The 26,622-nt window shown below is 45.4% G+C and overlaps 1 protein-coding gene across 11 annotated transcripts; it reads left to right on the forward strand.

Moving 5' to 3' along the window:
- The first annotated feature begins 1,601 nt into the window (after nucleotides 1-1,601).
- On the forward strand, nucleotides 1,602-26,554 carry MSH5 (mutS homolog 5). Of its 11 annotated transcripts, none has more exons than XM_045057275.1 (25): nucleotides 1,604-1,924; nucleotides 2,332-2,488; nucleotides 2,766-2,889; nucleotides 3,348-3,428; nucleotides 3,612-3,674; nucleotides 4,621-4,742; nucleotides 4,917-5,026; nucleotides 5,300-5,335; nucleotides 5,880-5,962; nucleotides 6,750-6,795; nucleotides 10,792-10,930; nucleotides 11,052-11,114; nucleotides 18,576-18,704; nucleotides 18,997-19,069; nucleotides 19,233-19,342; nucleotides 19,579-19,659; nucleotides 22,895-22,982; nucleotides 23,212-23,401; nucleotides 23,518-23,644; nucleotides 24,298-24,447; nucleotides 25,080-25,154; nucleotides 25,363-25,506; nucleotides 25,641-25,760; nucleotides 26,012-26,085; nucleotides 26,298-26,554. In XM_045057275.1, the coding sequence occupies exons 2-25, from the start codon at nucleotides 2,345-2,347 to the stop codon at nucleotides 26,407-26,409; spliced, it is 2,484 nt and encodes an 827-aa protein (XP_044913210.1). In that variant the 5' UTR covers nucleotides 1,604-1,924; nucleotides 2,332-2,344; the 3' UTR covers nucleotides 26,410-26,554. The 11 variants fall into 11 exon arrangements, with proteins under 11 accessions (XP_044913212.1, XP_044913210.1, XP_019685939.2 ...); XM_019830375.3 differs by having other exon boundaries at nucleotides 1,795-1,924; nucleotides 25,641-25,850; XM_019830378.3 differs by having other exon boundaries at nucleotides 1,795-1,924; nucleotides 25,713-25,850.
- Nucleotides 26,555-26,622: the final 68 nt, after the last annotated feature.

Raw genomic sequence — 26,622 nt, forward strand, 5'->3', positions numbered from 1 at the left:
GGAAGGCCTATTTCTCTCCTCCCCAGAGAGGAGATATATTGTGTTTGCTTCCTTGAATAGTAAGATCCTATAAGGTTGTAGAATGATTCCATGAGTGTGTATGGGGGGGGGGGGGAGTCTTCTCCATGGGTGATCCTCAAATTCTGCACACAGGACCCCTTCCATCTGAGGAAAGGAGGTCAAACCAGCCCTATTCCTAGGGTCCTCTTCTGTTTCAGCTGGTCAATGTCCATCAGAGAATATGCCCCACAAAGATCTCCCTTCTGGGAGACGCCTCAGGCAAATAGGGCCAGCCCTGAGCTGAAACAGGTTTTGGCAGCTTCTTCTCTGCCTCTCTTTTCTCTCCTACAGCTTTATAGCTAGAGCTGGCTTGATTATCAATATTGACTTTGGCTGGCTGGCTTGGCTACCCAAAAGGTATTTTGCCTTAATTTCCCAGATGACAGGTAATGCTGCCCTCTCCCGGTACTATTCAGGAGAGCCCCCTGGATTTGAAACCGGGGGCTGCAGCCTCAAATCCTGCATCAGCGAAGTGTCCCTCTGGTCTCATCTCCTTACCTCTGCTTTTCTCCTATCTTAATATCTATCCTTTTCTTTGAAAGGTGGTTTCTTTTTTCACTCCTTCCCCTTCCTTGGCTTGGTAAACCAGTCCCTAATCTCTTTTCACCCCAGATTGGAAGGTGTGTCCCTCTCTGACACGCCTTAGAGTTATGATGGTCTCTTCCAGGTTTCCATAGCTCCATTGCTCAACCGTTTGCCAGGGGTAACCATTAACCTAGCACTTAACTCACTCCCCAGCTTTCTTGCTAGAGGGGATTTTCCAATTATTGTTTAGCAGAGCCAGATTATCCCACCATCTTCTCTAACCTCTTGGATGGGATCTCCCCATCTCAGGGTACCCTGGACAAAGTTGGGGAGGAGGATGTATTTTTTAAAGTATATACTTGTTTATTTCTGTCCCCCTCACAATCTTCTCACTTACCCTCCCGTCACACACACTAAAAAGTAAGTTTCATGAAGTCCATACTTAATGTTCAGTACTTTGGGTCTACCACCTGACCCAGAATAGGCACTAAATAGTTGCTGAGTGAATGAATAACACCCCTCTGTACTTAGGGATGTGGGTGTGTGTGCATCTGTAGGAGGGGTACAGACATGTCTCAGCAGGAGTGTAGCTGTTCTTATCAGGTCTACTTCTCTCCACCAGACTTTGGTGTAATTCGAATGCTTCCACTTCCTTGTGGGAGACAAAAATTATAATTGAGACCCAGTAGTTCCCTCGTTGGGGTGGCAATACCCTGAACCAAGGATATAGGCAAAAGAGGACTAGGATAGGAGTCTTGCTTATTTCTGTTTATTTATTTAAAACACGTGGCTTTTACTAAGTTTACCAGGCACTATTCTAAGCTGTTCATAAATACTAGTTCAGTGGGTACAAATATTAATTTAGAGTTGTTGGTACAGGTTTAATAATGTGCTTATCTTCGCTCTCCGGAAAAAAAAAATGCAATTCGCCTCTGCCCCTTTAGGCTGCTCCCCCCAACCCGCCTAGACCAGTTAGTTCTGTAGGCTCTGACTCAAGCTCCGCTTCCGACTTTCACAGGCTCCACCCCGCGTCAATCAAAGCCCAAACCGGGAAGGCCTAAGGCCCGAGTGCTAAGCAACGGCACTGGCGGCGGGAAGTTTGAACGTTCGGACACCGCCCCATATGCGAATAGACCAATCAGCGTCCAGCCGTCTTAGCAACAGCGATCCTCTCCTCCCTCCAGTCCTGTCGAAATCTTAAGCAGGATCCGGATCTCTCCGGCCAATAGCGGCTTAGAGGGGCGGGGCGTGTGCGCGCGCACCCCGCCCCCACTCAGGTGTGCCTCTCTTGCGGGAGGGCGGCTCTTAGTGACGCGGTTTCGCGCACGTAGCTACCCAGGTGACTGAAAACGCGGGGAAGTGCCGCGAGTGTCCGCAACTGGGGTGGGAAGTCGAGAAGTTAGGGTGGCGATAGTGGGGGCGTGGTTGGCAGAGGCGGGGAGAGGAGACGTGCAGACTCGGCCCTCAGGGCCCTCCAGCCAAAGTACAAGCTCCGGGTGACCGGAATGTGGGTGGGGCACGTGGGGTTTTGCAGTCTGGACTTTGGTGATATACCTAAGAAGTCGCCCGTCAAAATGTCCGCAGATGTTAAAAACAAAACGTTACCGCATCTCTCCCCGGCCCTTGCAGCCCTGCGCCTCAGCCTTCTCCCAGTTCGGGTGGATTTGCGTGTCTACGCACCCCCTATCCCAGCCTCCTGGCGGTGAAATCCCGCTCCTGAACCGTCTTCGTTTTCTGCGCCCGCAGAGCGTCCAAGGCCATGTTCTCCGTAGGAACGATCCCAGGCGGGACGCCGCAGAGCCCGGAGCCGGGGGCAGCTTCGGCCAGCTTTCCCAGCCTGGCCCCAGTGTCGGGCCGTGGGGAGGCTGAGGAGGAGGAGGACAACGAGCAAGAGCCGGCGGAGGTCTCTGGGGCGGCGGTGTCTGATGTCTGGTGGAGCAGGCGCTTGGATCCTGAGAGCAGGGAGTTGGTTGGAACTTCGGGATGTTAGAATCAATGGGCTTGGAATAGCTGGCAGGTCACTTGCCTCTGCTCTGTTTGACACTGACTGAATGGGGACGATGATACTTATCTCAGTCAGGGATTTGATAAAATGATTAAAATTAAGTAGGACATGGCATAACCCTACACTTACCAGCAGTTTCCTTTCCTGTCGGTTTCCTTTCTTCTTCCTGGGATAGATCTATCTGTGTGCGCTGTGGACTTCAGGATACTTGGGCATCGCCTACTATGACACTAGTGACTCTACCATCCACTTCATGCCAGATGCCCCAGACCATGAGAGTCTCAAGCTTCTCCAGAGAGGTGGGAGCAGAACCATGGATTCCTCTACTCTGAGACTGGAAGTGTATTTCACTCTTCTATCCTTACCTGTCTCAATTTATTTTATTGACTCCCAGAAGTTCCCCCTGTTGTTTATAGGAATTCATTTCATTATTCAACACTTATTGTTTATAATGTATCAGGTGCTGGGCAAATCAGTCATGTCCGTCCTGCAGGGCTTTGGAGTCTAGTGACAATCTCCAGGTCACTCTTCCCTCCTGCCACCCTGCCAGTCTTCTGATTCCTCAATCTCATGCCTGACTCCTACCTATGCTCCCAATGTGCAGAGCACCTCTTACTTTTAGAGGGAGGAAATGAGGGTGCGTTTGTTTGTTTGTTTGTTTGTTTTGGAGGGAGTAGAAGGAAATAGGAAGGGGAGGCCTTATGGATACCCCCTTAGAGGATCCTTTTACTCATGTGGTCTCCATTCTTCTTCCAAGTGTTGGATGAAATCAATCCCCGGTCTGTTGTTACGAGCGCCAAACAGGATGAGAATATGACTCGGTTTCTAGGGAAGCTTGGTAAGGACTGGGTAAGGGGAAAAGCAAAAATGGGAAAGGAGTGAACTGTGGAATATTCCAGGAGACTAAAGGGTCTTGGAGGAGCAACAGCCAGGAGGCCAGAATTGGGTGAGAGGGAAGGTGGGACAGAGGCAGAGGACTGAGATGTTCAGACTCATGGCCCTTTCTCTTCTTCCCCCACAGCCTCCCAGGAACACAGAGAGCCTAAGAGACCTGAAATTGTATTTTTGCCAAGTGTGGATTTTGGTACTTCCTTTCCTTTGCCCAATTCCTCATCCCATTTTTCCTACCCCTTTCTCCTTACTCTACTTGAGCTCCATCAGAAGTCTCTCCTCAGCCTTATCTTATCCTAACCCTTTGTGTTCTCCAAGTCCCATAAGCAGTCTCCTCAAGATCTCTCCTGCTCCTTACCCTTTAATAACCTGAAACCTTGTGAAGTTTCCACATAGGCGTGTCTAGGGATGAGGGCCTTCCCTGAGAAGAGGAAGTGGTGACACTTTGTGGATAACTTTGATTGTTGGGATTTTTACCTTTAAGCCAAAGCCATTTGTCCCTTAAAAAAAAAAAAAAATAGACAAAACCTTCCCAGGTTTGTAAAAAAGATAAGGAATGTTCTATTCTACTTAGATATTAAGACATTAGTGTTATTCATTCCTCTATTAATATGATCCTTTGACCCCAAATTCCAAATAGATACCTTAGGAATAGATATTCTGAATCACTTGTCTTTCTCAGGTTGTGCTCACAGCCAAAGATCTTTATATTCCAGGTAAAATAAAGAGATAATTAGACTAAGTCTGAAAATTTGGTACATTATTATTAGTATCATCATCATCATCATCATCATCATCATCATCATTTTATTTTGAGAGAGTGTGTGAGCAAGGGAGGGGCAGAGAAGGAGAGAGAGAATCCCCAGCAGGCTCCATGCCGACAGCACAGATGCAGGGCTCAAACTCGAGCTCTGAACCATGAGATCATGATTTGAGCTGAAACCAAGAGTCAGAAGCTTAACCAACTGAGCCACCCAGTCGCCCCTGAAGATTTGATTCTTGTTTCAGCTTTCCATTAACTGCCTGTGTAACTTGGCAAGTCACATCCTCTCTCTCGCTTCTATCATCTCATTCTTAAAATGGGGTGAAAATTGGGCTACAAGACCTTTCCCTTTCCTCTCATGCTTCCCCCAAAATAGGTCTGGAGATAAGCAAACAGCGCCTTCTTGCTGGAAACTACTCCTTCATCCCAGACTCCATGACTACCACTGAGAAAATCCTCTTCCTCTCCTCTATTATTCCCTTTGACTGCCTCCTCACGGTAGGAAGGGTCCTGGGAGATGAGGGCTGGTTGGAGAAAGGGACCAATACCCATTCCTAGGGTCGAGTCCTGGGAGGTACTAGTCCAATCCTGGAAAATAATAGTTTTCTATTATTTTGTCCAGCCTCCAGGACATTGGGATTTACCTCAACTCCATTACTGATTTCCTCCCAGGTTCGAGCACTTGGAGGGCTGCTCAAGTTCCTGGGTCGAAGAAGAATTGGGGTTGAACTGGAAGATTATAACGTCAGCGTCCCCATCCTGGGCTTTAAGAAATTTGTGTTGTAGGTGATTTACCCTAACCTCAAGCAAAGTAAGGTGGGATTGGGAGGTCTTAATAGCAAGACAAGGTGGGGGGAGTGGGGTGGGGGGAGTGGGCAGTGACCCATCAGGTAAAGTGCTCTAGGACACATAGGAGCACCTGAAGGGGGTGTGGAGCTCCAGGGAGATGACTGAGACAGTATTCCAGGAGGGGGATCTAGGGGGTGGAACCTAAGAATGAACTCACACCGCTCCTACCCCAGCCACCTTTCTTTCTTCTTGTTTTCTGTCCTCAGGACCCATCTGGTGAGCATAGATCAAGACACTTACAGGTAAGGAGATGGAGGCAGGCTGTCGTCTCTGGGGAGAGAGAAGGATTAAGTTTAATACTCTAATAATCCCAGTGAGGCTCCAGTTTCTTTAATCCAGGGGTTATTAAGGTCTCTCTCCTTGAAGAAAAGGAAAGAGAGGGAGAAAAGCCCAAAGGTGTCACCCTCCTTTTCTAAAGAGAAAAACTGATAGAGAAGTGAGGGACAGACCTTACAACAAAATTTAATCTCAGGAGGATGTTCCCAATCTCCCTTCCATCTTCTCAATTCCCTTTAAAAAATCCAAGTTACCTTGGAGCTCCTGGGTGGCTCAGTCGGTTAAGTGTCTGACTCTTGGTTTCAGCTCAGGTCATGATCTCATGGTTCAGGGTTCAAGCCCCGTGTCAGGCTCCATGCTGACAGTGCAGAGCCTGCCTGGGATTCTTTCTCCGCGCCGCCCCCCCCCCCCCCCCCCCGCCTCTCCCCTGCTCTCTCTCTCAAAAATAAACTTAAAAAAATTTTTTTTTAAATCCAAGTTACCGCAAGCTCCTTCACTTCTCCCTTACAGTGTTCTGCAGATATTTAAGAGTGAGTCTCACCCTTCAGTGTACAAAGTGGCCAGTGGACTGAAGGAGGGGCTCAGCCTGTTTGGTAGGTATGCCCCTTCCCTCATCCCACACTACAAAATGCTGCCAGAAAAGCAGCTGCCTCCCAACATGTGTCCCAGTCCCTCTTCCCTCCCACTTCACTCCTGTTGCCAGATGTCTCTTCCACTCCAGTCCAGCTTTCTTATGCTCCTTGTACCCTCCCTGAGCTTGGGCACCCTCCCCCCCCCCCCCCATCCATAGTTGTCCAGTGTCATTTGCATATCATCTCTTACTTTACCAATTCCATGTTCCTTCCTTGGGTTTCTATGGATGTTTCTGCTGGTTGTGCACCTGTCTAGGGACTTTGGGAGTCCCTATGTTTAGAGGAGAGTTATATAACTGCATAACTGTCCATAACTTATGCATAACTTATTTGCATTGAGTCTTTGTCTGCTGTCTCTGGCTTTAGGGTGTAGTAGGGACATCTCCCCAAGTAGCCGCATGGTTTTACTGTGCATACCTCAGTGGATTGTGTCTAATGTTTACATATATGTGTTGGCCTCTTTGTAAATCCAACCACAGCTGCGCTGTGTATTTTTCTGGCCAACTGTTCCTGTGAGTGGCTATTCCTCGCTAAGCCCATGGACGGTAATCCTGGCTCAGACTTGTGGCCAGTCGCTGGCTTTAGCTGCCTTTGTGTTCTGTATCTGCGGAACGCCCCCAGGCCAGCCTGTCCAAACTCTGTCCTAACCGAACCTCTGGCCCGGATGCCTCAGTTTAGACACACCCACACATTCCTTTTTCTGCCCCTGCCTTGTAACAAGCTCACTGCCTGCCCCTGCTCCCCACAGGAATCCTCAATAGATGCCACTGTAAGTGGGGACAGAAGCTGCTCAGGTAAGTCTCACACATGTGCTGCAGGTTAATGCATTCATTCTACAGACTCACACAAACCACCCCATCTCATAGTGCTGAGAACTGCCATTTCCCAAATGCTGGCTAAACGCGTTTAATCCTCACACCAATCCCGTGTGGTAGCTAGTATCCTCATTTTGTGTTGTCAGCACAGATATACGTATGCCCATTGATGGTACAGACTGGCACACATGCAAGCAGCAGAAACAATCACAAAACACTAATGCACACATGGTAATATCTTTTTTTATTGAAGTGTAGTTGATATACAATATTAGTTTCAGGTATACAATATAGTGATTCAGTGTTTATATACGTTACGAAGTGATCACCATAACTCTAGCTACCATCTGTCACCATGCAAAGTTATCACAGTATTATTAACTATATTCCTTATGCTATACATTGTGTCTTTTTTTTAATAACTGGAAGTTTTGACCTCATATGGTACTGTCTTTACTTTTTTTAAGATTTTTAAATTTTATTTTAAGTACAATCAACTTCCCAACGTGGCGCTCAGACTCATGACCCCAGGATCAAGAGTCACATGCCAGGCCCCACATGGTACTATCTTTAATTATAAAAACCACACTTCACATTTGAGCTATTGTCTGTTGACTTTCAAAATTGTGTCTCTATTTCTGAGCTGTATATGTGGAATGCTCACCGCACATCATCACCAGTTGCAATTTCTATAGGCAGTTCAAGCTCAGAGCATCTAAACTGATGCCCACTGGACCTGTTCGTCTTCCTGCATTCTTTTTTATCTGCATAATGGCATCGCTGGCAGTACTGCTTCTCAGCCTTGGATTGATGCTTCTCCTTCACCCTTCATATTCAATTATTCACTAAGGCCTATTGATTGTACCCTGAAATGTCTTTCTCAGCCATCTCTCTCCCTCTTTCCACTGCTCTAACTCTGGCTGTAATCATTTCTAACCTTGGGCATTGTATTCACCTTCAGATTGGTCTCTGTGCTTTGAATCTCTTCTTTTTCCAATCTGTCCTTCGTTCTAAAATACTTGTCATTCCACAACAGAGATCTGAGCATGTCACTCCACTTTTTTTTTTTTTTTAAACCTTAAGTAAAAACAAAATAACATAAACCTCAGACTTCCCTGTTCTCCGTGGGATGGAGATTAACATCTTTAGCAGTATGATGTTCAGGGCCCCTCCCATTCACCCCAATTTAAACTTCCATGATTATTTTCCCAAGCCTTTCTTAAATCCATCCTTACTGGATCTGCCCTATAGTCCAGTCATTTGGGCCACTTTCCATCATGGAAATACACCATGCCCATGTTTATGCAGTTCCCTCTGGAAAGTTTTTCCCTTGTTCTTCACCTGTCAGAATCTTACATCTTCTTCAAGGTACAAGCCAACTATCACCTTCGTGGTGAAACTTTCACAGGCACCCATAAGGAGACTGACACACACCTTCCCATTTGCTCTCACGTTGCCTGTTTGTTTTCTAGTTGCACTGTCACGTCAGGTTGGAGTTAGCGGTCCGTGAATCTGCTTGTTCTCATAGCCGTGAGCTCCGTACAGCGGTCATTCCTGTTACCTCAGTGCCTGGCACATGGCCTTGTATGTAGTAGCACCGAGTGAGTGAGTAGGTACACAAATGCAAACACATTGGTCACGTCATCTGTACAAACTCAGAGCTGAAACCTTTGCTAGCCTACAGGTGCGCAATCCTTTACCCACCTCACCTGCCCTGCACTGTGTGTCTTTTAGAGGTTAATTTAGGATAATCTGAGGTCATCTCCAGGTAATTGGGATGCCTTCATTACCCACGCATTCTACAGGTGCAGATCTCTAATCTCAACCAGGGATGAGAGAGAAGGAATTCTCAGGGGAGAAGAGATCAGCATTAAAGGGGAGGGGAGGAATGCAGATCCCCCCAGGTAGGATCCAGCGGGGCATGGAATCACAACTTGAATCATGAACTAAGGACCCAGTTGGCCTCCAACTGGACAGGGCACCAGGAAGGTGACTGAATGTCACATTATGCTCTAAAGAGCACTGTGCTCACAGTCTGGAGACCTGAGTTTGAGACCCAGCTCTAGATTTTGGACAAGCTGCTTGTCTAAGGGCTTCATTTCCTCAGCTATAGAATTAGGAGGTTTAGCTTGACTAAGATTTCTCCTGCCACTAGCAGTACGTGAGTCAGAAAAACCTAAGTATTTTTTTTAATGCTTATTTATTTTTGAGAGAGAGAGCGAGAGAGAGAGAGAGTGCTAGTGTGAGCACAAGTGGAGGAGGGGCAGAGAATCCAAAGTGGGTTCTGTGCTGACAGCAGAGAGTCCAATTCAGGGCTCAGACTTGCAAGCCGCAACATCATGGCCTGAACCAAAGTCGGATGCTTAACTGACTGAGCCACCCAGGCGCCCTGAAAAACCTAGGTATTTTACAAGAAAGTCTGCTTGTACTCTCCAAGGTGGGGAAGGGTATTCACAGACTGACCTACACAGCTGCTGGTGGAGCTCTCTGTGGCTAAGGAGCAGAGGTGCCTAAAACCTACCCTCGAATCCAGCCTAATTCTCCACTTTAACCTGGGGTGTTCTAACCCAGGGTAACTGGCCATAGACTATATAGTGTGAGATACATATCCTCGGGCCATAGTGTCTCCATAGGTTGGTTCTTTATATAAAGTAGCATGCCTGGGGTGGCTGGGTGGCTCAGTCCGTTGACTTTGGCTCAGGTCATCATCTCACAGTTTGGGGATTTGAACCCTGCATCGGGCTTTGCGCTGAGAACTCAGAGCCTTCTTTGGATCCTCTGTCTCCCTCCCTCTCCGCCCCTCCCCCCAAAATATATAAACATTAAAAAAATAAATAAAGTAAAATAACATGCCTAATGGCTTGCTCTAATACAGAAAATAATTCATGGGCTCACAGGTCCTTGCAGAGTCTCACACTCTTCATAGCCATAGAGAAGATAGGGGCACCCAGAATTAGGCAAACACAGAAGAAACATTTATTACCGTATACTAATTTATTAGGAAATACCTCAGGCACACAAAATGTGGAAGTAATAATAATACAAACGTCTATGTTTGCACGAACAAATTTAAGAATAAGGCAATGTTTTTGAAGGGGCGCCTGGCTGGATCAGTTGGTAGAGCATATGACTCTTTTTTTAAAACATTTTTTTTTAATGTTTTTGACAGAGAGAGAGACAGAGCATGAGCAGGGGAGGGGTAGAGAGAGAGGGAGACACAGAAGCCAAAGCAAGCTCCAGGCTCTGAGCTGTCAGCACAGAGCCCGACGCAGGGCTTGAACTCACAGACTGCGAGATCATGACCTGAGCTGAAGTCGGACGCTCAACTGACTGAGCCACCCATGCACCCCAAGCATATGACTCTTGATCTTGGGGTCATGAGCTTGAGCCCCAGAGTGGGTATAGAACTTACTTAAGAAAAAAAAAAAAAAGACAATGTCATTGAAGCCTCTTCAGTATCCTTCCCAATCCTTCTCTGCAGAGATGACCATTATCATGAATTGAGGATTATCACTCCACATGGAATGGTTATATACTTTTACAGAACAACAAGAAAAGATGAACGTGTGTGCAATTACACCCAGAGACACTTTCAAAGCTAAATGCAGATAAACTCACGCTGACTCACCGTCTCCTACTCAGCTGCAGAGAGAACTAGAGTGTTGGCACACAAATACCTCAATACGCTACACTCCCTCTAAATATTGACAAGCTCCATTACATATCCACATGGAATGACACATGGTTACATCCATCAAAACCATGATAAACAGAGTCGTGCTCACATGCAGAGATTTTTAGTAGATCTGTGTAAACACGCCCGCATAGATAGGACACTGTACTTGCCAGTACAGATACTGATTACCACAATCCCCAGGGACTTCCAGACACACATTTTCACAAACTGGGATCAAGACAATAACGAGAACAGATGTAATTTCTGTCCCCACCCCCCGTGTCATGCCTCGCTTCCAGGCTATGGTTCACACGTCCGACTCACGACCTGGGAGAGCTAAATTCTCGGTTGGATGTCATTCAGTTTTTCCTACTACCCCAGAATCTGGACATGGCTCAAATGCTGCATCGGTTGCTGGGTCATATCAAGAATGTGCCTGTGAGCCAGGGGTGGGGGCCGGGAGGTGGGGAAGGAGTTTGAGGGTCAATATTGGACATGGGGCTTTTTGAGGAGCATTAGAGTGGGAGAGGGAAAACAATGGCTGTCCCTTTGACTGTAGCTGATTTTGAAACGCATGAAGCTGTCCCACACCAAGGTCAGCGACTGGCAAGTTCTGTACAAGGTAAGTTCTTCCTTCTTGAATCCCAGAAGTCCAAGTTAAGTCCCTCAGCATGTGATCCAGACCTTCTGTACTCTGGTCACCCTCTCCAACTTTATCCTGACACTTTTTTTTAAATTTATTTATTTTGAGAGAGAGAGAGTGCACGAGTGAGAGAGCAAGCATGAGCCGGGGGGGGGGGGGGGGGGCAGAAAAAGAGGGGGAGAGAGAGAGAGAATCTTTTTCTTTTTTTTTTAACATTTATTTATTTTTGAGACACAGAGAGAGAGACAGAGCATGGACCGGGGAGGGTCAGAGAGAGAGGGAGACACAGAACCTGAAACAGGCCCCAGGCTCTGAGCTGTCAGCACAGAGCCCGACGCGGGGCTTGAACTCATAAACCTTGAGATCATGACCTGAGCTGAAGTCGGATGCTTAACCGACAGAGCCACCCAGGCACCCCGAGAGAGAGAGAATCTTAAGCAGGCTCCATGCTCAGCTCAGAGCACAACTCGGGGCTCGATCCCCCAGACCCTGGGATCATGACCTGAGCTGAAATCAAGAGTTGGATGCTCGACTGAGCCACCCAGGCATCCTATCCCAACACTTAAAAAAAACAAGAAAAAAACTTTGTATTGTAGAAGTTGTGAAAAAAAAAATTTTTAGAGTAATATAATGAGCCTCCATGTACCCACCATGCAGCTTTGACACTTGGACTCATGCCAATCTTGTTTCATGTATATCTTCTCCTTGCTTTCCCCTTCCTGGATTACTTTGAAGCAAATTCCAGCCATCATATAATTTCACCCATAAATATGTTAATATGATTTCTAAAAGAAAATTTCGCTTTTTTAAAAATGCTTATTTATTTTGGGGGCACCTGAGTGGCTCAGTCGGTTAAGCGTCTGACTTCAGCTCAGGTCATGATCTTGCGGTTCGCGGATTCAAGCCTCGCATCAGGCTCTGTGCTGACAGCTCAGAGCCTGGAGCCTGCTTTGGATTCTTTGTCTCCCTCTCTCTCTCTGCCCCTCCTTCACTCACACTCTGTCTCTGTCTCTCTCAGAAATAAACATTAAAAAAAGGTTTTTTTAATGCTTATTTATTTTTGAGAGAAAGAGTATGAGCATGAGAGGGGCAGAGAGAGAGGGAGACAGAGTATCAGAAGTGGGCTCTGCACTGATAGCAGCTAGCCCAATGTGGGGCTTGAACTCATGAACCATGAGATCATGACCTGAGCTGAAGTCAGATGCTCAACTGACTGAGCCACCCAGGTGCCCCAAAAATTACTTAAAAAATTTTTTTAATGTTTATTTATTATTGAGAGACAGAGATAGAGCATGAACATGAGAGGGGCCGAGAGAGAGGTGCCCCCCAAAACTACTTTTAAAAAGGAATAATGGGGGTGCTTGGGTGGCTCAGTCAGTTAAGCATCAGACTCTTGGTTTCTGCTCAAGTTTGATCTCACCATTTGTGGGATTGAGCCATGCTTTGGAGCCTGCTTGGGATTCTCTCCCTTTCTTTCTGTCCCTCTCCCCCACTTATGTGGGTGCTCTCTCTCTCACAATAAATATAAATAAAAACTTAAAAAAACATAAAAAGGAATAACAATATCATTATCTTACTAACAATCAGCATAATTCTTGAATATCACAAATTGTCCGATGTTCACATTTCTATTCTTTTTAAGAGCAGTTTTTAAAAAAATTTTTGTAATGTTTTACTTTTGACAGAGAGAGAGAGAGAGAGAGAGAGAGAGAGCGAGCAAGCGCAACTGGGGGAGGGGCAGAAAGAGGGAGACACAGAATCTAAAGCAGGCTCCAGGCTGTCAGCACAGAGCCTGACACGGGGCTCCAACTCATGAACCATGAGATCATGACCTGAGCCAAAGTTGGAAGCTTAACTGACTGAGCCACCCAGGTGCCCCACATTTTTTTTTATGTTTATTTATTTATTTTGAGAGAGAGAGAGAGAGAGAGAGAGAGAGAGAGAGAGAGAGAGAGAATCCCAAGCAGGCTCCATGCTGTCAGCATAGAGCCCCAACTGGGGCTCGAACTCATGAACCATGGGATCATGACTTGAGCCAAAATCAAAAGTCAGATGGGGCGCCTGGGTGGCTCAGTCGGTTAAGTGTACAACTTTGGCTCAGGTCATGATCTCGTGGTACATGAGTTCGAACCCTACATGGGGCTGTATGCTGACAGCTCAGAACCTGGAGCCTGCTTCAGATTCTGTGTCTTCCTCTCTCTGCTATTTCCCTGCTCTTGCTCTGTATCTCAAAAAAAAAAAAAAAAAGAGTCGGATGCCCAACTGACTTGAGCCATGCAGGCCCTCCTGATGTTCACATTTCTAATCCTCTCTTAAATGTCATGATTTTTAAAACATTACATTTTGTTTAATCAGGATGCAAATATGTTCAACATATGGCAATGGTTTGATGTCTCTTGAAGTCTCCTTTGTGGGTTCCTTTTGCCTTTCACAGTTCTCCCTCCATCTCTATCTCAATCTTTATCTCTCTTTTTCCCTTTGCAAATTATTTGTTGAAGAAGTTAGATTGTTTGTCCGACAGAATTTCCCTTAGCCTGGATTTTGCTGAATGTAATCAGTAGGTGTTTTTGACATGTTTTACGCTCTTCTAGAATTTCTGTAAGTAAATAGTTGAACCTAGAAGATCGATCAAATCCAAGTTAGATTTTTTTCAGTACTGTTTTATAAGTGGAGGAATATAATGTCTCATATGTCTGTCTCTCCTTTTGTGATGTTAGCAGCTTTTGATGTTTAATACCTAAGTCCATTATTGCCTTATGGATTGCAAAGTAGTATTATTCTGTCATCCTTTCTTCATTTATTAGCCAGAACATTTCTGTAAAGAGAAACCCTCTCATCTGCTTTTTGGTTTCCCAGTGATATATTTCATATCATAGAAATTGCTTGATTTCCCTCCCCCTGCTTTTATTTATCAGCTATCAGCATATAGGAAATTGGTTCCCTAACATCCTCCAAGGTAGCCAGTGTGTTTTTTGTTGTGTATCATCATGAACTCAGATTTATGCATGTGTTTCAGTCCTCTGCAATTTTAGTCTTTCTACATGTTCAGATTATTCCATCTTTGGCCAATGGGAGCCTCTTCCTGTTGGCTTCTGAGTCCTTTAAACATGACCCCAGTAGACTTTCCCATTTGGCAGCTTCCCTCCTGCTCTCTGATTTGATGGGATCTAACAAAAATATCATTCACATTTCCTGGTTTTATTTTATTTTATTTTATTTTATTTTATTTTATTTTATTATTTTTTATGTCATCTCTGCACCCAAAGTGGGACTTGAAGTCTTGACTCCAAGATCAAGAGTCACATGCTCTTCTGACTGAGCCAGCCAGGTGCCCCTACATCTCATATCTCCTGGTTCTGACCCAGGATGAGACATTTCTCCAAGGAGCCCTGGTTCCTTTTAGTGAAAAATTGTATCACAGGCTGTCTCAGTCTGAATGCTAGAGGTGCACAGCATGTTTTACTTATTGTTTTTAAGACTTTTCTGTGGACATATATAGAAACTTTTAAAAAGTAAAATACATGCATGATAAAATTGGTACTGATACCACCAATTTAAATTCAGAAGCACAGCATCCTTACCTTATATATTCCTTTACTTATCTTCTTCAGTATTTCTTCTTCATACTGAAAATTCTGGTTCTCAATAACACTAGCAATGAGAAGATTAGAATATCATTCATTTGCCTTTTCCTACATTACATCCACAACGATCTTAGTATAACACTTCTAGCACTACTATCAATGATATTGAAAATAATTTAAGATTTTTTGGGAGGAGGAGGGAAGTTCTTTTTGTCCCTACTAAGGATATACAAATTACTGTGTTTTAGTCACTTGGAATAGTTCCTCTCTGTGTAGTTATGTCACTATCTGGACATACATTTATGTTCATTTGTTTCATTCTATTTTTGATTTTTAAGAATTTTTTAAATTTCATTTATTTTTATAATTACATAAAATATTTATGTAATTCCCAACTATTATGTAGTCAACTAATTCTAGTTTCTATCCACCCCCCCCCCCCCACCTATAGATAACATTTTCTTTTAAAAATTTTTAAGATTTATCCTTCTGTTGCTTTGTTTTAAATTCTTTTTTTTTTTAAATAATTAAGATGTAAAGAAAAGTTGCAAAAATTGTACATGGTGTTCTCACATATCCTTCATCCAGTTTCCCTTAATGTTAACATATTACCAAAACAATGTTGACATAACCATAGTACAGTTATGTCAGAAATCTTTTATGAGTTATAATTCAGTGTTGTATTTTTATTTTACTCAAATTTTTCTAGTTTAGTTCCTTAAGAGTTCTTTTCAGATTGACTTTTAATATACCCATTTATTTATCTTTTAATAGTTTTTTAAAGTGTATTTTTATTTGAGAGAGAGCTAGAGAGCAAGCAGGGGAGGAACAGAGAGAGGGAGACAGAATCCCAAGCAGGCTCTGTGCTGCCAGCACCCAGCACAGATCTTGATGTGGAGCTCGAACTCATGAGCGCGAGATCATGACCTGAGCTGAAATCAAGAGTCCGACATTTAACCGACTGAGGCACCCAGGCGCACACCCCGCCTTTTTTAAATAGTTTTTTAGGGGCGCCTGGGTGGCGCAATCGGTTAAGCGTCCGACTTCAGCCAGGTCACGATCTCGCCGTCCGTGAGTTCGAACCCCGCGTCAGGCTCTGGGCTGATGGCTCAGAGCCTGGAGCCTGCTTCGTGAGTTCGAACCCCGCGTCAGGCTCTGGGCTGATGGCTCAGAGCCTGGAGCCTGCTTCCGATTCTGTCTCCCTCTCTCTCTGCCCCTCCCCCGTTCATGCTCTGTCTCTGTCTGTCCCAAAATAAATAAAAACGTTGAAAAAAAAAATTTAAATAGTTTTTTAAAGTGTATTTTTAAATATGCCCATTTAGCTTTTAGATTGGCTTTTCAGATTCACGTAGGCTTTTGATATGCCCTTCTGACATGGCCCCCAGTCCATTTTTGAGCACTTCCTAACTTTTTACCACTACAAGATGCTCCAGAGTCATCTTATATTTTCCTTGCCTAAGCCCTAGAATCAACCATTTCTCCAAGGAGTCCTGGTTACGTTCTTTGGAGAATAGTATTAGAAACCAAGATCTGGACACTAGATGTGGTTATTGCTACTGGGGTATCTGTCACTTCTTTTCACCACAGACAGAGCTAAAGAAATAAATGTAGTATGCTAACCCATGCATATACATCTGTATTCCTGAATCGATCTATCTATATAAGAATCCATGAGTTCATACTCATACCTCTGATACCACAGAGTTCACTCTATACCACAGTCAATACCACAGAGTTCACTCCAGACTTCCTCCTTTCCTCATTTGTAACTTCCTTCTCTGCCAGTGAGAAACCTGCTTCTTATTATCTTCAGCAGGTTTCTTTTAACATGAACAGATATGTGGAATTATTTGTATCTTCCATTCTCACTACTGAACATTCATCAGCCAGGCCAGGCTATGCATTCAGGGACTCTGCACACTGTGTTCTCAACGTAGTGTGGTGGTTAAAAGCCAGACACCTGGGTTCAAATCCCAGCTCTTTTATTTACTCTGTGAGACCTTGAGCAAATTATGTTATTTCTTTGTGCTTCCAGTTGCTCCTCTGTGAAATGGAGATAATTCCTATCTCCTAAGATTATTTTGAGGATGAATGAAATTAACATATGTGAAGAATTTAGAACATTGCCTGTCACCTAGTAAGCATTCAATAAGTGTTGGCTCTTACTCCTACCTCTATTCATTTACTCATGCTCTTGCTTTCAAACAGAATACTCTCCTTCCTTTTGAATAGCCTTATTCACAACCAAGTTCATTTCCTTTTTTCTGTAAAAATAGCCCATATTAGTCTTTTTTAAAAAAAAATTTTAAATGTTTATTTTTGACAGACAGAGCATGAGCGGGGAAGGAGCAGAGAGAGAGGGAGACACAGAATCGGAAGCGGGCTCCAGGCTCTGAGCTGTCAGCACAGAGCCCAATGTGGGGCTCAAACTCACAGACCGCGAGATCATAACCTGAGCCGAAGTCGGATGCTCAACCGACTGAGCCACCCAGGCACCCTAGTCCATATTAGTCTTATTCTCTGAACTTATTTCATAACTTTAATCAGTTCCATAACTTGGTCAATCTGTTTTGTGGGTATCATTATTTTTGCTGCTTGTTTATTTCCATCATGGCTAGAGTATAAACCCTTTGATTTATTTACTTCATATATCTTCTACCACCAAGTAAGGCTCAGTAGATGCCCTATGGATTTGGTCTGTCCGCTCAGTGTAACCTTGGCAGCCACCTCAGGGCCCTGAGCTTCACCTTCACCTTCTCTCTTCTTGCTGTCTTTCCCCAGTGCTATCTTGCTCCTTCTGCTCATTTACTGTTCTGCCTTCCATATCTCTACTTCTCTTTCTCCTTCCTCAGTATAAAATCCTTTCCTCTTAGGGGCACCTGGGTGGATCATTTGGTTGATCATCCAGCTTTGGCTCAAGTCATGATCTTGTGGTTCATGGGTTCGAGCCCTGTGGCAGGCTTTGTGCTGACAGCTCAGAGCCTTCTTTGGATTCTCTTCCTGTCTCTCTGCCCCTCCCCTGCTGTGTGCGTGCGCATGTGCACTCTCTCTCCCTCTCTCTCTCAAAAATAAGTAAACACTAAAAATAAATAAAAAGTTTAAAAGATCCTTTCCTCTACTGAAGCACCTACCACTTTATTTTTACTTATTTATTTATTTACTATTATTTTTTTAATGTTTATTTATTTTTTAGAGAGAAAGAGACAGAGTATGAGCCAGGGAGGGTCAGAGAGAGAGGGAGACACAGATCTGAAGCAGGCTCCAGGCTCTGAGCTGCCAGCACAGAGCCCGATGTGGGGCTCAAACTCACGAACTGTGAGATCATGACCTGAGCTGAAGTCAGAGGCCCAACTAACGGAGCCACCCAGGTGTCCCTATTTATTTATTTTTTAAGTTTATTTATTTTTCTTGAGAGAGAGAGAGCACAAGCAGGGGAGGGGCAGAGAGAGGGAGAGAGAGAATCCCAAGCAGCCTCCATCCTGTCGGTGCAGAATCCAAGAGGGCTCGAACCCAAGAACTGTGAGATCATGACCTGAATCCAAACCAAGAATCGGACACTTAAACAACTGAGCTACCCAGGTGCCCCTATTTTTAAATCTTCGGGGTGTATTTCTGTCTTCCTCATTTGACCAAGAGCTCATCTGGGACAGGGCCCATTTTAGTTCTTTGTAGTCTCACTATTTAGTGTAGTGCCTGACACAGAATTTTACAGATGCCATTTTCCTCACTTACTGTTTCTTTTTTGCCTTTGAGATCTTCTGTCTTTTATATTGTGTTTCCCCCTGCTGCTCTCTGTTCTTCTCAGTCCATCTCTGTCCCCTCACCTCAGCCCATCTTCTGTCCATTTCTGCTGCAGACTGTGTATAGTGCCCTGGGCCTGAGGGATGCCTGCCGCTCCCTGCCCCAGTCCATCCAGCTCTTTCAGGACATTGCCCAAGAGTTCTCTGATGACCTGTACCATATTGCCAGCCTCATTGGGAAAGTGGTGAGTGGAAGACAGAGGCAGAACCCCTGGGGACCTAGGGAAGAGAGGTGGGATTGGAGGACACAGAAGGACTGTGCTCTGGGGAATGTGCTATGGAAGATGAGAGACATCAAAGTCAGTTGGATGACCAAAGAATGAGATGGTGAGAGGAAGTGTCAGAATGTCAGAGACCTGCTTGGAGGGTTAGGGTTAAAGCAGGAACTGCAGGGAGGATTGGGACCCGAGTAGAGGTGAGGAGCAGGATTGGGAGATGGTTCTGGGTGATGAGCAACTGGACTTTTTATCTCCTCAGGTGGATTTTGAGGGCAGTCTTGCTGAAAATCGTTTCACAGTCCTCCCCAACATAGATCCTGAAATTGATGAGAGTGAGTGTTGGGTGTGCAGTGGAGCCTATGGGCCCCAAACACGAGCCTGCCCAGTGATGGGGTACCATCATCAGTAGGTGGCCACTACAACTGGGGCTAACTAACCATGGCAAACAGGGCAGGAACCTTACTTTCGATACTCATATGTCTTCCACCCTCCTAGAAAAACGAAGGCTGATGGGACTTCCCAGTTTCCTCACTGAGGTTGCCCGAAAGGAGCTAGAGAATCTGGACTCCCGTATTCCTTCATGCAGTGTCATCTACATCCCTCTGGTGAGGGCAGGAGGATGGGTGTAGCCTCCAGGGGTCTTTTATGGGAGATATTAGGTTTATGAAGGACACAGTGCTGGATAAGAAAACCCCTGGGGAAGTGTGAAGAATATGAACACAGTGGTGGCTTTAGGCCCTTGAGAGAAGCACTGGAGAATACTGGGATCTCTGGCATCCTCTGGGGAGATAAGGTGCCCAGTACTTTACTCCCTGTTTTAACTCCTCTGCACTCTCCCCAGATTGGCTTTCTTCTTTGTATTCCCCGCCTGCCTTTCATGGTAGAGGCTAGTGACTTTGAGATTGAAGGACTGGACTTCATGGTAAGACCCTTGACTTCTATGGGGGGGGGGGGGAGGGTGATGAGGGAAATGAGTCAGCAGCTGAGGGAGGGCCTTCCCCCATCAGCACTGCCCAATATGGGATGTCTCTTCTACAGTTTTACTTTGATCTTTACCAGCTCTGAGATAAAAGAGAAAGAAGTCAGGTGAGAAAGAGATAAAAGACCTGTACCCTGAAAACTACAAAATGATGAAAGAAATTGAAGATGACATAAAGAAATGGAAAGACATTCCATGCTCTGGAAGTGGAAAAACAATTGTTGTTAAAATGTTGATACTACAGTTTACAGATTTAATGCCATCCCTATCAAAATACTAACAGTATTTTTCACAGAACTAGAACAAAGAATCCTAAAATTTGTATGGAACATCAAAGACCCTGAATATAGCCAAAGCAATCTTGAAAAACAAAAAAACTGGAGGTATCACAGTTCCAGACTTCTAGTTTTATTACAAAGCTGTAGTAATCAAAACAATATAGCACTAGCACAAAAATACACACATAGATCAATAGGACAGAATAGAAAGCCCAGAATATGCAATAGAGAGGGGCACCTGGGTGGCTCAGTCAGTCAGTCTGACTCTTGGTTTCAGCTCAGGTCTTGATCTCAAGGTCGTGAATCAAGTCTTGCATTGGGCTCCACGCCAGGCATGAAACCTACTTAATAAACTCAAAATGGATTAAGGACCTAAATGTGATACAGGAAACCATAAAAATCCTAGAAAGAGAGCACAGGCAGTAATTTATCTGACATTGGTTGTAGCAACATCTTTCTAGATACCTCTCCTGAGGCAAGGGAAACAAAAGTGAAAATAAACTATTGGAGCTACATCAAAATAAGAACCTTCTGCATAGCAAAGGAAATAACCAAAAAAACTAAAAGGCAGCTGTGGAATGGGAGAAGATATTTGCAAATGACATACATGATAAAGGGTTAGTATCCAAAATATGTAAAGAACTTATAGGGGCGTTTGGCATGCGACTCTTGATTTCACGGTTGTAAGTTTGAGCTCCATGTTGAATGTAGAGATTACTTTAAAAAATTTTTTTTAATATTTATTTTTGAGAGGGCGGGAAGGAACAGGGAGAGAGAGGGAGACACAGAATCTGAAGCAGGCTCCAGGCTCCGAGCTGTCAGCCCAGAGCCCAACGCGGGGCTCAGACTCACCAATGGTGAGATCGCCATCTGAGCTGAAGTCAAACCCTTACCCGACCAAGCCACCCAGGGGCCCCAAGATTACTTAAATAAATACAATTAAAAAAAAAAAGAACTTATATTACTCAATAACAAAGAAAAAACAAATAATCCAATTAAAAAATGGGCAAAAGACATGAACAGACATTTCTCCAAAGAAGACATCTAGATGGCCAACAGACACATGAAAAGATGCTGAACATCACTCACTGTCAGGGAAATACAAATCAAAACCATAATGAGATATCATCTCACACCTAAAGCCACACTTTAGTCAGAATGGCTAAAATCAAAAACTCAGGAAACAACAAGTGTTGGCAAGGATGTAGAGAAAAAGGAACCTTCCTGCGCTGTTGGTGGGGACAAAAACTGGTGCCATCACTGTGTAAAACAGTATGGAAGTTCCAAAGAAAATTAAAAATAGAATTACCCTATGATCCAGGAATCACACTACTATTTACCCAAAGAATACAAAAACACTAATTCAAAGGGATACATGCTCCCCTATGTTTATAGCAACATTATCTACAATAGCCAAACTATGCAAGCAGCCCAAGTGTCCACTGATAGGTGAATGAATAAAGAAGATGTGGTACGCACAATGGAATATTACTCAGCCATAAAAAAAGAATGAGATCTTACCATTTGCAATGGCATGGAAGGATCTACAGAGTATTATGCTAAGTAAGATAAGTCAGAGAAAGATAAATTCCATATCATTTCACTCATATGTGGAATTTAAGAAACAAAAATGAACAAAGAAAAAAGACAAAACCAAAAAAACAGACTCCTGACCATAGAGAACAAACTGATGGTTACCAGAGGGCAAGTGGGTGGGGGAATGGGCGAAACAGGTGAAGTGGATTAAGAGTACATTTATCTTGGGGCACCTGGGTGTCTCAGTCGGTTAAGCATCCAACTTCGGCTCAGGTCATGATCTCAGGGTTCGCGAGTTTGAGCCCCACATCGGGCTCTGTGCTGACAGCTCAGAGCCTGGAGCCTGCTTCAGATTCTATGTCTCCCTCTCTCTGTGCCCCTTCCCCACTCACACTCTCTCTCAAAAAGAAACGTTAAAAATAAAAATAAAAAGAGTACACTTACCTTAATAAGCACTGAACAGTATACATAGAAGTATTGAATCACTATATGTACACCTGAAACTAATATAACACCGTATGTTAATTATACTAGAATTAAAAATATATATATCAGAAATTATCAAGGGGAGGCATAACTAAACTAGTGTTTAAGAATGAATATTTGGGTGATAAACTTACAATGAAAAGAAAGAATTGATTCCCAGAAAGGTCAGAATAGAGGTTACTTTTGAGCTGGAGAAGGTTGTGATAGGATGGCTCTCTGGGGTAGCTGGCAAAATTTTAATTTCTTAACTCAATTTGTAACCTACATGGTTAGTCACAGGGTATTTGCCTCATAATAATTCTTCTACACATTTGTTTAATTCAGTTTTTTTTCTTTCAATGTTTATTTTTGAGACAGGCAGACTGTGAGCGGGGGAGGGGCAGAGAGAGGGAGACACAGAATCCGAAGCAGGCTCCAGGCTCTGAGCTGTCAGCACAGAGCCCGGCGTGGGGCTCAAACTCAGGAACCATGAGATCACAACCTCAGTGGAAGTCAGATGCTTAACCGAGCCACCCAGGCGCCCTGTTTTATTTTAAAATATAAAGTTAACGGGGCGCCTGGGTGGCTCAGTCGGTTAAACGTCCGACTTCGGCTCAGGTCATGATCTTACGCTCTGTGGGTTCAAGCCCCGCATCGGGCTCTGTGCTGACAGTTCAGAACCTGGAGCCTGCTTCCGATTCTGTGTCTCCCTCTCTCTCTGCCCCTCCCCTGCTCATGCTCTGTCTCTCTCTGTTGCAAAAATAAATAAAAACATTAAAAAAAATTTAAATAAATAAAATATAAAGTTAAAAAAAAAAGTTGGGGTGGGGCTGGAGGTGATGTTAGAGAAGATGGAGACCATTAATGCAAGGCCCACAGCTTTGAACCCTTGCACCCAGTTTCTGTCAGAGGAGAAGCTGCACTATCGTAGTGCTCGAACCAAGGAGCTGGATGCATTGCTGGGGGACCTGCACTGTGATATCCGGGGTGAGGAGAAGCAAAAGGCTGGAGGGGAGCGGGCAGCTTGGAGGATATTCTAACAGGCTCCTTTCTTCCTGCTCTCTCACTCTGACTTTGTACCTTTTCCTCTCAATGTCTCGGGGTGTCTCAGACTCTTTCTCTGCAAGCCTATTTCCAGGTCTTTCTGCTGGCTTCTTTGTCTCTTCTTCATTTTCTCCTGGAGCTAATGTCCACCCCCTTCCTCCCCCACCTCTAGACCAGGAGACCCTGTTGATGTACCAGCTGCAGTGTCAGGTGCTGGCGCGGGCAGCTGTCTTGACCCGTGTGTTGGACCTTGCCTCCCGCCTGGACGTCCTGCTGGCTCTTGCCAGTGCTGCCCGGGACTATGGCTACTCAAGGCCCCGTTACTCCCCCCAACTCCTTGGGGTCCGAATCCTGAATGGCAGGTGAGAACAGAAGGGGCTGGAGGCATAGACACAAGGGGCCCAAAGGCCCCATCTCTGGTGCCTTCATTTATCTGGATTCACAGGCCATGTGTGAGGTAACTCTCTACCCACTGCAGACATCCTCTGATGGAACTCTGTGCCCGAACCTTCGTGCCCAACTCTGCAGAGTGTGGCGGGGACAAAGGGAGAATCAAAGTCATCACCGGACCCAACTCCTCAGGGAAGAGCATATACCTCAAACAGGTGAGGAGAGGGGCACATGGGTAGCTCAGTCAGGTGAGCACCCAACTTCAGCTCAGGTCATGATCTGACAGTTCATGCGTTCAAGCCCCACATCGGGCTCGCTGCTGTCAGCACAGAGCCTGCTTTAGATCCTCTGTCCCCCTCTGTCTGCTCCTCCCCTACTTCTACTCTTCCCCAAATAAAGTAAAATAAAATAAAATAAAATAAAAAAACAAGTGAGGAGAATCCCTGCACACTGGGCCTCTGGCATCTTTTTCATTGTCTCCATCTCCCACCTGCCTGCAAACATGGGTCCCTACAGCTCTTCCCCTGTGTTCTGACCCAATCTGTCATGAAAAGTCTGTAGTGCACACTCCCTGCACCTCTACCTCACGTGTTCCCATTCTGTACTTGAGGGAGAGCCATGCTCTAACAGATCTTTCTGTGCCCTGAAATCCTCTCCCCCATCTCTGAATAGATCCATGCCATTCCCAGGTGTGCCTCTGCCCCCTCCCCCCTTCCTTTTTCCTGATTCTGAAGAAAGCTGAAGGGGCTCTACTCTCCTATTAAACTGTGTCCATCCCTCTTTGATCTATAATTCACCCCTCAGCCTTGACTCACCTTTACCCTAGCCCACACCATCAGTCCCCAGGCCCTGTCTCCTCTGTTTCTAGGTAGGCTTGATCACATTCATGGCCCTGGTGGGCAGCTTTGTGCCAGCAGAGGAAGCCGAAATTGGGGCGGTAGATGCCATCTTCACCCGGATTCATAGCTGCGAATCCATCTCCTTGGGCCTCTCCACCTTCATGACCGACCTTAACCAGGTCAAAGGGAGCAAAGGGGGGTGGGATTGTGGGAGGGTATTAGTAAGGAAGGAACTCTACTCTTGAAAAATAATCAGGGGCACCTGAGTGGCTCAGTTGGGTGGGCGTCTGAGTCTTGATTTCAGCTCAGGTCATGATCCCAGGGTTGTGGGATCAAGCCCCGTGTTGGGCTCCATGCTGAGCATAGAACCTGCTTAAGATTTTCTTCTCTCTCTCTCTCTCCCTCCCTCCCTCCTTCCCTCCCTCCCTCCCTCCCTCTCTCTTCCTCTGCCCCTTCACACCCCCCCCATGCTTTCTCTCTAAATGAAAAAAAAAAAAAAAATCTAAAAAGAAAAATGATCAGAACAAGAAAAATCTTCATTCTGCAGCATGCCTTCTGTATTAGAGGCAGGAAGCACCAAATTCAGAGACTGGGAGAATCAATATCATGAACTTTTACTGAACCTTTGATTTGCATGAGACACTGTTGGCAATGAAAGGATGAATGAAATATGTGTCTTACCACTGAAGAACCTGCAGTCCAGTAGGGTGGACACATATATAAGCAGCTTTATTCACAGGCAGACTGTGGTCAGTGCATTACAGGCTTGAATGCCAATGAAATTCTCCCTTGTCCGCCTGGTACCCAGCAGGTGGCGAAAGCAGTGAACAATGCCACCAAGCAGTCTCTGGTCCTCATTGATGAATTTGGAAAGGGAACCAACACGGTGAGGAGACAAAAGGATGAGAAACTGAGGAGGGGAAGCCGGGGGAAGACAAAGGAGCACGAGGGTGACGCTGTGCCTCAGGAAAGGAACAGGGGTGCATGGGGCAGGAAAGAAACAGAAAAGTGCAAGATGGGGCAGGCCAGGGCAGGTGGAGAGGTGTACAGAGGGCACCTCTGGTTCAGTACCCTCACCCCTGCCCTCTGTGCAGGTGGATGGGCTTGCGCTTCTAGCTGCTGTGCTACGACACTGGCTGGCACTTGGACCCATGTGCCCTCACATCTTTGTGGCCACCAACTTTCTGAGCCTTGTTCAGCTACAGCTGCTGCCACAGGGGCCCCTTGTGCAGTATTTGGTAAGGAAACCCATCTAGCCCTCTAGGGATCCATAGGATGAGCATTTACCAGAACTGAGGACAGGCTCTTCAGGTACGACAGGGGCTCCCTGAGCACAGGAACCACGTCCCTTCCCATTTCTCACTCCCCACAGGGATTGGCCAAGGGTTTCAGGGCAGGAAGCAGAGACATTGATGACACACTGTCCCCTTGTATCTCTTTTAAGACCATGGAGACCTGTGAGGATGGGGACGACCTAGTCTTCTTCTATCAGGTTTGTGAAGGTATTGCCAATGCCAGCCATGCGTCCTACACAGCTGCCCAGGCTGGGCTTCCCGGAAATCTCATTGCCCGTGGCAAGGAGGTGAGATCCAAACGTCAAGTACCTCCATCAGGGCTCCCTTCCGTTAGCCTGGCTTTCTGGGTCCATGGGATTTCTGACCCTTAGTTCCAGTTCTCTTACCCAACTCCCCCTCCTCCACATCCCACCTCCACCCCCACCCCCACCCTCCTTCTGGTTCCTAGGTCTCAGATTTGATCCGCAGTGGGAAACCCATCAAGCCTGTCAAGGAGTTGCTAAAGGAGAAGCAAATGGAAAAGTGAGTGTGTGGCCCAGTGTCCCGGCTCTCTCAAGCATGTCTGCAGCTCTTCTCCCCCTTTCAGGGACTCAGCCTCTTTGTCCTTCAGAGACCCATGATTTATCCTGAAATCCCTAAATTTTCCTGGGCTCCTTGTGCCACAGCCTCTCTCCTCTGCCTGGGGACTCAGTTATCTCTTCTCCCATAAATCCCATTTTTCTCTCTCCCATTAGTTGCCAGACGTTGGTAGATAAATTTCTGAAACTGGATTTGGAAGATCCCAGCTTGGACCTGGACATTTTCATGAGTCAGGAAGTGCTGCCGGCTGCCACTGGCATCCTTTGAGAGTCCTTCCTTGGCTTTCCTCCACTTCCCAAGACCCCAGCGAGCTGCCATGCCCTGTCTCTTTCCTGGTCTCCCTCAGGCCCAAAATTCTCAATTTTCCTGGAAATTCTGTTTCACGTTAGGAATAAAGTTTATTTCAGAGCAAGGTATTGTTTCTTTAGAGCAGCCATCACAAAACAATAGGAAAGACATGAAGCACCAAGCAGAAGTCCA

This window comes from Felis catus, chromosome B2, assembly GCF_018350175.1.
Source record: "Felis catus isolate Fca126 chromosome B2, F.catus_Fca126_mat1.0, whole genome shotgun sequence".
NCBI classification, from domain to species: Eukaryota; Metazoa; Chordata; class Mammalia; order Carnivora; family Felidae; genus Felis; species Felis catus.